General features: G+C 40.4%; 1 protein-coding gene across 1 annotated transcript; it reads left to right on the plus strand.

The window, feature by feature from the left end:
- The first annotated feature begins 3,660 nt into the window (after positions 1-3,660).
- LOC127511420 (uncharacterized) lies at positions 3,661-9,323 on the plus strand. The gene is made up of 13 exons (XM_051892231.1): positions 3,661-3,802; positions 3,967-4,067; positions 4,185-4,303; positions 4,409-4,579; positions 4,713-4,912; positions 5,077-5,177; positions 5,295-5,413; positions 5,519-5,689; positions 5,823-6,022; positions 6,939-7,039; positions 8,803-8,909; positions 8,991-9,174; positions 9,304-9,323. Exons 1-13 carry the CDS (start codon positions 3,753-3,755, stop codon positions 9,321-9,323), a joined length of 1,644 nt encoding a protein of 547 aa, XP_051748191.1. The 5' UTR covers positions 3,661-3,752.
- Positions 9,324-10,366: the final 1,043 nt, after the last annotated feature.

The following is a 10,366-nucleotide window of genomic DNA, read 5'->3' on the forward strand; positions in this document are numbered from 1 at the left end:
TTTGAAGTTTCTGCCTGTTCTGTCATATATGAACAAAGAGATTGTGACACGACTGAGCAGGATGAACTTCACCTGTGGAGCCTTCCACGTGATGTACATGACTTTTCAAACTAAACACAAATACATACACTGACTGGCGGTCAGAAGTTTGGAAAAAAAATGTTTTTTTATGTTTTTGAAAGAAGTCTTTTCTGCTCACCAAAACTGCATTTATTTGATCAAAAATACATTAAAAACTGTAAATATTAATACAGTTTAAAACAGAAGTTTTCTATGTGAATATATAGTAAAGTGTAATTTATTCTTGTGATCAAAGCTGAATTTTCAGCGTCATTACTCCAGTCTTCAGTGTCACATGATCCTTCAGAAATCATTCTCATATGCTAATTTATTATCAATGTTGAAAACAGTTGTGCTGCTTCAGATTTCAGTGGAAAACGTGATACATTTTATTGTTCAGGATTCTTTGATGAATAGAAAGTTCAAAAGAACAACATTTATTTGAAATAGAATCTTTTGTAACATTATAAATGTCTTTACAGTCACTTTTGACCAATTTAATGCGTTCTTGCTGAATAAAATTATTAATTTATATTATTTAAAATGATCTTTCTTACCCCAAACTGTTTAATGGCAGTGTATCACGGTTTCCACACAAATCTGAAGCGGCACAACTGTTTTCAACATTGATAATAATCATGTTATCAAAAAATGTTTCTTGAGCAGCAAATCATCATATCAGAATGATTTCTGAAGGATCATGTGACACTGAAGACTGGAGTAATGATGCTGAAAATTCAGCTTTGATCACAGGAATAAATTACATTTTACTATATATTCACATAGAAAACAGCTGTTTTACATTGTAATAATATTTTATAAAATATTACATTTTTCAACAGTATTACAGTTTTTACTGTATTTAAATGCAGCCTTGGTAAGCAGAACAGACTTCTTTCTGAAACATTAAAAAAATCTTAATTATATCAAACTTTTGACCTGCAGTGTATACTCACATTTGTACCTCAATACAGCGAATGCTAATCCAGTAATGTGTTTTTTTCCTGAATGGACAGTGTGAAAGTCCTCAGCCGGGAGGAATCGCTGATCACAGACGAGCAGCAGAAACTGATCTTCACTCATCTCATTTACTCTTACCTGTCCAGGACAGATACAACAGGTACCCAGACATTAACTGACAAATGTTTTGGAGGGATTTTATGCTGGACTGCATGTCACAGGTGCCAAATGTCAAATTTCAGATCCAGGTTGCTTTTCAAATATCACCAAAAACAATGAATGGCTGCAGAGGAATTTTGGGATCTTCTCTAAATATGCAACGCTCAGTCAACTGCAAACACTCAACAGCCATTTCACAGAGGTGAGTTGAGTTCTGAAAATAATGATCTAACAGCTGTTATGATGCACATGAGCTTCGGCTAATGACTTCTGTACTTTGCAGTTGGATTTGTCAGGATTATTGAGTCCATCTCAAATGGCAGAGTTTACTGTGACTTCCGGAGCACTGAACAACGTGAATCTGATCAACGCCATTTTTGACCGTCTAGAGGAAAATGATGCTTTCCAGAATACTGATGAGTTTTTCTGGGCACTAAAACAGTCTGAGGTAAAAATAATCACATTAAAGGCCTACTTGGACAGAACGTCATTAATGAAAATAGTAAAAAACAAAACAAAAAAAAAAAATCTTGTAAATGTTTTGAAGAATAACTTACTTTGACATAAAAATAACATTTAAAATAATTGCTGCTAAAAAAGCAGTCATATTTTGTCTTGTTGTTGAGAATATTCTGCAAAATTATGGGTTAAGTTCAACTTAAGTTCTATCAACAGAATTAATAGTTTCATTATACTATATACTAAGTCCATACAAGACACTTGACATGCATAAATTCATTAACATATGAAGCCATGTGCTCTTGTTTATTCAGAGGCAGCACAGAAGCTGCTTATGAAGTGCATCTATGAACAACATATTTAATGTGATAGTTATATATATATATATATATATATATATATATATTAATCTCTTACTCATATATTTGGGGTCTGATCTAAATTTAACTAGACATATAGACAAACTATATGTCAAACTAAGGCTAAACTAATAAGTTGAAACATTTTTATCAAATAATTTTATAAATAATCTAATTTGTAAATCGCTTTGGAGAAAAGCGTCTGCTAAATGACTAAATGTAAAATGTAAATGTAAATACATGTGTAATCATTCATGCAGGGTGGAAAAAGTGAACCCTGAAATTTAAGCTGCTTATAAGACTTTGACCAATTTTGGACAATCCTTCCCCACAAATGTGTTTCATTTTATCAATATTCTGGGTTGTCTTGATAGCACAGCCCACTTTAGATCTCCCTAAGCTTGTAGTCATGAATGTGTTCAGTCCCTGAGGCAGCAAAGCACTGTAAAACCATGATGCTTCTTCCATCATGCTTCACCACTGGGAAGGGGTTTTGGTGTTGGTGTGCAGTTCCTTTCTTCCTTTAAACAAAGCATTGTGTATTTTTAAAATTCATCTTTTTTCTCAACTGTCCACAAAACTTTTTCCGGGGAACATGAGACATGCCTCATTTATTATTTTTTTAGACAGCATTACGAATCATATTATGTAATGAATGTTTTTCTCCAAAACACGTTGGCCACAATTACTGGAACCCCTAGAAATTCTTATGAGCAACATATCTCTGACTAATAACTTGAAATTGTCCAGCCATGACTTCTTGTTTCACAAGAGTATAAATATGATGTGTTCTGATATGCTGCAAAAGATTGTTAAGCTTCACAAAATAGAAAGTGGCTGTGAGAAAATCCCCATTTTCAACATCAAGGCAATAATTAAGAAGTTCCAATCAACAGGAAACATTACAAATCTGCCTGGAAGAGAATGTGAGTGTATATTGTCTTAATGCATGGCAAAGAGGAGAGTTTCAGTGACCAAAGACTCTTCACATATCACAGCTTGAGTCTAGACTATGAACACGGGAAATCTCGCAAAATCTCTCGAAACTTCAGAATAAAAATGGAGGACGATAGGCAGGCAGAAATTGCAATGATAGTGTTTGGAATGGTTTTGACAGAAAATTCACGAGAAAAAAAGAAAAGGGTTTGAGTGAAGTCGTAGAGACAGCAGGAACAGGGTCTTCTGTCACCTCGCTGGTGGGCTTCCGTTTTCTGTCAGCTCGCTTTATAATTGGATATTGTTTTGTTTCACGTGATAATCTCCAGAGCGTGTACGCATTAGTCCTCAGGGTTTCCACCCACACATCAAGACATGGTGAATATTTACACTTTGCGATCAGGGCGGCTCCGACGTTCATCCACGCAGATTCAATCACACTTAACACACCTCACACCACAGGAAATTCTGATAAGATAACCTGTAGAACCATCAGGATAACCAGGACATTTCTTAGGAATAACAGAAGAGAGAAATCATCCCAAAATCAATCCGATTATCTTGTGGTGTGTACCCAGCATAAGAGCCATAAAGACTGAGATATAGTGAAGGAAATTACTTTTTTTGTGATGAAAATATTGTTTTGTGATTGTTTCATATTTCCTGTAGGCCTTGGACATCGATCCTGTGGTGAGGGACATGATAATGAACCGAGTCTTCGCAATCATCAGCCTTCATTTTGGAAACTTTGAAATCCGCGACTGGGTTTCCTGGTTCACTGTGAAACTGACTCCTCTCCTGCCCAGCTTGACCGCAGAGATGCTCCAGACAGCAGCATCAGACGCAGACTGCGACGCATACCACGTCATGTACGTAGCGCTCCATAACGCGGGTCTCACGGCGGTGCCGTTGAAAACCCGGGGGGAGGGGGGGGGGGTGTCATGTCTTAAGCGGGTTTAGTGAGCGGTGGAGAGGCGGCGTTAAAGAGGCATCCTCCTTACCTTTCCCTTTTCATTTGATCTTTCCAACGCAGCGTTGGGGCTCTGAGCCGCGCCTTTGACCAGTTGGCTTCGCACAGACAGCAGCAGCTCGCCCCCGTCCTGGTGGGCTATCTAAAGCAGAGTCACGCATCGGGTAGGTCCAGGGGAGGCGGCTCTTTGCTTGATCTTGTGTGCTGAAAGACAGCGCTGCTCTGTGTCTGCCATCACCTGTCTCTCCTAAACGAGCCTTTCCTCCGCATTATAGTTTCAGGGCCGAGCTGTGGGTCCAACACCAGCAGCCTCAGCACTTGGCTCGAGGAAAGCTTTGGCAAGTTCTCCATCTACGTGGATTACCGAGACCTGCGCGTGCTCAACGAGGGCTTTGGCAGCGTAAGGGGCCCGCCACGCTAGCGCAGCCGTTCCTGTTACTGTTTTTTGGGGCAAGCATGTTGTTTCTACAAACGTTGTTGTTGTTTCTTTTCTTCTCCCCCGCAGTTTGAGGCACTGGACCTTCTGAGCGCCCCTCAGCTCGCTCAGCTGACGCTAACATCTGGCGCCCTGAACAACGTAGGCCTGATCGGCTTGGTCTTTGACCGTCTGGACAACAGCAGCAGCGCTTTCCGGGAGGTTGACGTGTTCTTGACAGTTCTCACCAGCACACCGCAGGTGCGTTCTCCTCGCCAAGATGGCGGGCGTGAACCAGTGTTATTTTCTGTGTGGCGAGGGAACTCCCCCAAGGCTTCTGTGACGCAACGTTTGATGGAAATATTGCCTTGTGTCTGTTTGTCGTTTCCTCTAGGCCTTGGACATCGATCCTGTGGTGAGGGACATCACGATGTACCGAGTCTTCGCCATCATCAGCCTTCACTTTGGAGACTTTGAAATCCGCGACTGGGTTTCCTGGTTCACTGTGAAACTGACTCCTCTCCTGCCCAGCTTGACCGCAGAGATGCTCCAGACAGCAGCATCAGACGCAGACTGCGACGCATACCACGTCATGTACGTAGCGCTCCGTAACGCGGGTCTCACGGCGGTGCCGTTGAAATCCCGGGGGGAGGGGGGGGGGGTGTCATGTCTTAAGCGGGTTTAGTGAGCGGTGGAGAGGCGGCGTTAAAGAGGCATCCTCCTTACCTTTCCCTTTTCATTTGATCTTTCCAACGCAGCGTTGGGGCTCTGAGCCGCGCCTTTGACCAGTTGGCTTCGCACAGACAGCAGCAGCTCGCCCCCGTCCTGGTGGGCTATCTAAAGCAGAGTCACGCATCGGGTAGGTCCAGGGGAGGCGGCTCTTTGCTTGATCTTGTGTGCTGAAAGACAGCGCTGCTCTGTGTCTGCCATCACCTGTCTCTCCTAAACGAGCCTTTCCTGCGCATTATCGTTTCAGGGCCGAGCTGTGGGTCCAACACCAGCAGCCTCAGCACTTGGCTCGAGGAAAGCTTTGGCAAGTTCTCCATCTACGTGGATTACCGAGACCTGCGCGTGCTCAACGAGGGCTTTGGCAGCGTAAGGGGCCCGCCACGCTAGCGCAGCCGTTCCTGTTACTGTTTTTTGGGGCAAGCATGTTGTTTCTACAAACGTTGTTGTTGTTTCTTTTCTTCTCCCCCGCAGTTTGAGGCACTGGACCTTCTGAGCGCCCCTCAGCTCGCTCAGCTGACGCTAACATCTGGCGCCCTGAACAACGTAGGCCTGATCGGCTTGGTCTTTGACCGTCTGGACAACAGCAGCAGCGCTTTCCGGGAGGTTGACGTGTTCTTGACAGTTCTCACCAGCACACCGCAGGTGCGTTCTCCTCGCCAAGATGGCGGGCGTGAACCAGTGTTATTTTCTGTGTGGCGAGGGAACTCCCCCAAGGCTTCTGTGACGCAACGTTTGATGGAAATATTGCCTTGTGTCTGTTTGTCGTTTCCTCTAGGCCTTGGACATCGATCCTGTGGTGAGGGACATCACGATGTACCGAGTCTTCGCCATCATCAGCCTTCACTTTGGAGACTTTGAAATCCGCGACTGGGTTTCCTGGTTCACTGTGAAACTGACTCCTCTCCTGCCCAGCTTGACCGCAGAGATGCTCCAGACAGCAGCATCAGACGCAGACTGCGACGCATACCACGTCATGTACGTAGCGCTCCGTAACGCGGGTCTCACGGCGGTGCCGTTGAAATCCCGGGGGGAGGGGGGGGGGGGTGTCATGTCTTAAGCGGGTTTAGTGAGCGGTGGAGAGGCGGCGTTAAAGAGGCATCCTCCTTACCTTTCCCTTTTCATTTGATCTTTCCAACGCAGCGGGGGTCACTTCTCAAGCTGGTTCAGTGAGTTGTGATGTATGCATGTAGTGCTCCCAGAAATGCTGCACAGCTCTGTCAAGTCACTTTTATTAATACAGCTTTTTATACAATATAAATTGTTTTAAATCAGTTTTCTCTTGATATACAGGAAAATAATATTTAATGACATAAGCAGAATTCAATTGAGCTTAAAGCATCTCTACAGAAGATGATAGTTTAATTATTCATTTAATTATTGTGTCATTTCATTGTTGATTCTATTCAGTTCAATAACAGTGTCTGTGATGCAATGTTTATAAATTTAGAAATGAAGTCGAATGTCTATAAAGTAACTCTGCAAAAAACAGTGATGTCACAAGTAGCTAAACATGATTCCTTTTAATTTAGTTGAAGTTTTCTTTTCATTTAAATGTGTCAGTGCAGTCCAATCAATTATATTACTGAACATTAAGTGTCCCCAACTGAGCAAGCCTGAGGCAACAGTGGCAGGTAACCCAAACTCCATCAGGTGACAGAAATGTAGGGAAAATCCTTGGCAACAAACAGGCTCTGTCAGGGGGCCAATACTCCTCTGGCCTGATGAACAAACATGGATGATTCCAGGCCGCATCACAAGTCAGAAAAAGCATGATTCATAGCAATATCGATGAAAATATAAGAGCATTTTTTTCAAGCTAGTATAGTGAGTGGTAAATACTTATGCAAAAGTGGCACTATCCTTACCTTTCAATTGGATCTTTCCTCTGTAGCATTGGGGCCCTGAGCAGCATCTTTGACCAGATGACCTCACTGAGACAGCAGAAGATCACAGCTGTTCTGGTGGAATACCTGAAACAGAATCATGTATCAGGTAGGTCTTGAAGAGAAGTCATTCTGCATTTGAACACAGTAAAATGGGTATATCTCTATATGAAATAATATTTAATATTTATTTTATTCCAACATGTTGACACTACAGACTCAAATTAAAATTTTTACTGTTTTTAAAGTTGGGATTAAAAAAGTAAAACTTCAGTAGATCAAGTTGGCGAGATTTGTTTTAAAATGAGCTGTTTCTCTTTTTGTGATTTTGTGTCTTGCTCTTTTATCCTTCATGTCAGTATAATTGTTTTTGTGTATTATCTATTTTTCACGATATTTATTTAATATCCAGATTTTATCCTAATTGTGTTAATGAAGAATTCTGCGAATTTAGTATTGCCTAAATGGTCACTCTTTACAGTAAAGTTTCATTTGTTAACTTTTGTTAATGTATTAAATGTGCAATATGTAAGAATTTTGTAGTAAAACATCCAAAAACCACTAGGCCAGTGTTATATATTTTGTTCACTTGAGTACTTACAACATCCCAAATGTTTGCAACTATTTGTAAATCGTTTTTATTTTGTAGAAACCATGGAAACACCAAAGACGCTTTAATATTTACTTTTTAATAAGCAAGGGAACAACCGTTTTGATATATTTATAGGCAGAAAACTAAATATTGTTATATAGCTCAACACGTTTTGTCTTATTGTTTAAATTCAATTTTCTTGATTTTTTGCGAGTACCATGCTTTACCATGCTTCAGAGAAAAACACTATTTTGTCAAGTAGCTAACATAGCATAATCAGATGCAGCTTTATTTGCATGCCATTTATCAACACAAGCCATCCAGCATTTATTAATGATATTCTAAAATCGATGTAGCTTACTGCAGTGTGCAACAAGTGTCTCACAGCAGCCGCCGAACAAATGCACAGAGTAATGTTATAACATTTTCAACACACTCAAATGTATCTAATATGATAAACAGAGCTGCGTTACCTCATACTCATGACCAGAAAAGCGGAAGCAGCACCGGCGACTGTGGCATAATAGAAGTTCTGCTGCTCGCGGCGTGTGTTGTGCAATCGCTCCAGCAGCCTCGTTCACCTCCCAAAACAATCAGTCCTGCTCTGCTTCATACTACAGTAACGTTAATAATCACATCCATGAACATGATTTCTTCCCGAGTCCTATCCCAAATATTTTCCACTGGCCGTTGAGGTGAAGACCACACGTCCCAAGATTCCGCGCTCAAACTTGGCATCATCAAGCTATGCCTTTGTTTTGAATAGGCCTCTAGCGACCTCTAGCGGGCAGAACATATTACATATTGCACCTTTAACTAACATGGAATAACAATGAGCAATATATTTTTACAGAATTTATTCATCTTTGTTAATGTTAGTTAAAAAATTACAGCTGTTCATTGTTCATGTTAGTTCACAGTGCATTAAAACTAATGTTAAAAATTAACATTAAATAAGATTAATAAATGCTGTAGACGTATTGTTCATTCTTAGTTCATGTTAATTAAAGTAGTTAACTAATGTTATCTAATGAAACCTTATTGTAAAATGTTACCAATAAAATAGTTATTGGTGGGTGTATTTGTGAATAAATTTAAGTAAATTCTGGAATTTTTACTAATGGAATACAGATAATATGCAGTAAATTCAAAAAACAAATGTTTTATTTTAACTCATCTCATCCTACTAAAGTAATGAGATACTTTAGTTTATCACACTGTTATTTTGTGTCCACCAGTAGTTTAATTGTGTATTTTCCTCTATATTTTATATTATATAGCCTGCCAAGGGGATTCTACGACTGATTCTTCATGGATGTCCATCAACTTTGGCCCATTTTCTAGACATGTCACATATACCAATTTACAGGAGATGAAAATTAATGGGGTAATTGAGTTTATCTTCAGTTATTTTCCCTTTCTGGATGACAATATTTATGACTGGATTTTGTCCTTTTTTTTTTTTTAGATGACAGTTCTAAATTCCCTCTCAGCAAGACTAAAAGCAGAATTAATCTTTGATCCATCTACTGGTGTACTTCAGAATGAGACGCTTATGAGGATGGTGTTGTCCTCTATTCTGATGTCTCCAGATGATGGGCAGCTTGAACAGTTCTTTATGACTTTTACTTACATCACAACAAAGGTGAACAGTTTGATTTCTGATCTAGCTCATTTGATTAAACTTACTGTCACGCTGTCAGAGGGGAAGGCAACTCTTAAATCAGGCTTTTTAAGATTATAAGAAATGACAAATGTTGATTTTTTTGTCTCTATTTCAGAGCAATATCACAATGATTGAAAACACAGCTGTCCGAGAAACAATGCTGAACCTAACTTTGATGGCTCTTGCTCCTAAATTCCCCCTCTTCCAAAAGAGTGATTATGAGTTGTGGTTCCAAATCAATCTTTTTGCACTGCTTGCCAGTTTCCGTCCATCAGATTTGGTGGTTATCCCCACAAACCTCAGCTGTGACTCCTACAATGCAATGTAAGTGATTTGATTCCCTTTCAGTATCATGTTTTCACTTAGCATGTAGAAAAAAGTTAAAAACAGATTGTTTTGTCATTTTAAAAAGATTGACAGGCCTAGAGAAGGCTTTGGCAATTCTACCATCTGAGCATCTAGAGGACCTCAAGACAAGCAAAGAAATTCTTTCTCTTTCACAAACAAAAGGTTTGTGATTGCTTACTTTGAAAAATATTTGAGGTTAACCAATAGTTCAGTAACATGTAAGCTTTAATGTGCATGTTTATTATATTTTGGTATGTGCCATAGGTTGTACTCAGAACAACACTGAAGTTCCCTTACCTATGACAACAACTAATGCTGATTCCATAACCTCGGCTATCTCTACTGATTCCTCAACAACTGCAGTTCCTACTGATCCATCAACTAGTGAAGTTCCTGATCATCTTTCAAGCAAAACTGTTTCTTCTGACTTTTCAGCCTCTGTAATTAGTACTGATCAAACAAGCATAACTGTTTCCACTGGTCCCTTAACAACTGAAGTTCATATTAATCAAAGAAGCACATCAGTTCCTAATGGTTTTTCAAGTATTACAATCCATTCTGATCTATCCGGCAAAACTGTCAATAATGGTCCTTCAAGCACCACAGGCCATGCTGATCCATCAAGCACAGCTGCCAATAATGGTCCGTCAAGCACCACAGGCCATGCTGATCCATCAAGCACAACTGCCAATAGGAATCCTTTAAGTATCACAGGCCATGTTGATCCATCAAGCACAACTGCCAATAGGGATCCTTCAAGCACCACAGGCTATGCTGATCCGTCAAGTACATCTTTTCCTGTTGGTTCCACACCCCCTGCAGTTCAAACT

Source organism: Ctenopharyngodon idella, chromosome 1, assembly GCF_019924925.1.
Source record: "Ctenopharyngodon idella isolate HZGC_01 chromosome 1, HZGC01, whole genome shotgun sequence".
In the NCBI taxonomy this organism is placed as follows: domain Eukaryota; kingdom Metazoa; phylum Chordata; class Actinopteri; order Cypriniformes; family Xenocyprididae; genus Ctenopharyngodon; species Ctenopharyngodon idella.

Bases quoted from the DNA above. Each gene is read 5' to 3' on its own strand.
- LOC127511420 (XM_051892231.1), top strand. From the start codon at position 3,753: ATGCTCCAGACAGCAGCATCAGACGCAGACTGCGACGCATACCACGTC. The intron at 5,690-5,822 runs GTGCGTTCTCCT...CGTTTCCTCTAG, and splicing joins TTCTCACCAGCACACCGCAG to GCCTTGGACATCGATCCTGT. The intron at 9,175-9,303 runs GTTTGATTTCTG...TCTCTATTTCAG, and splicing joins CATCACAACAAAGGTGAACA to AGCAATATCACAATGATTGA.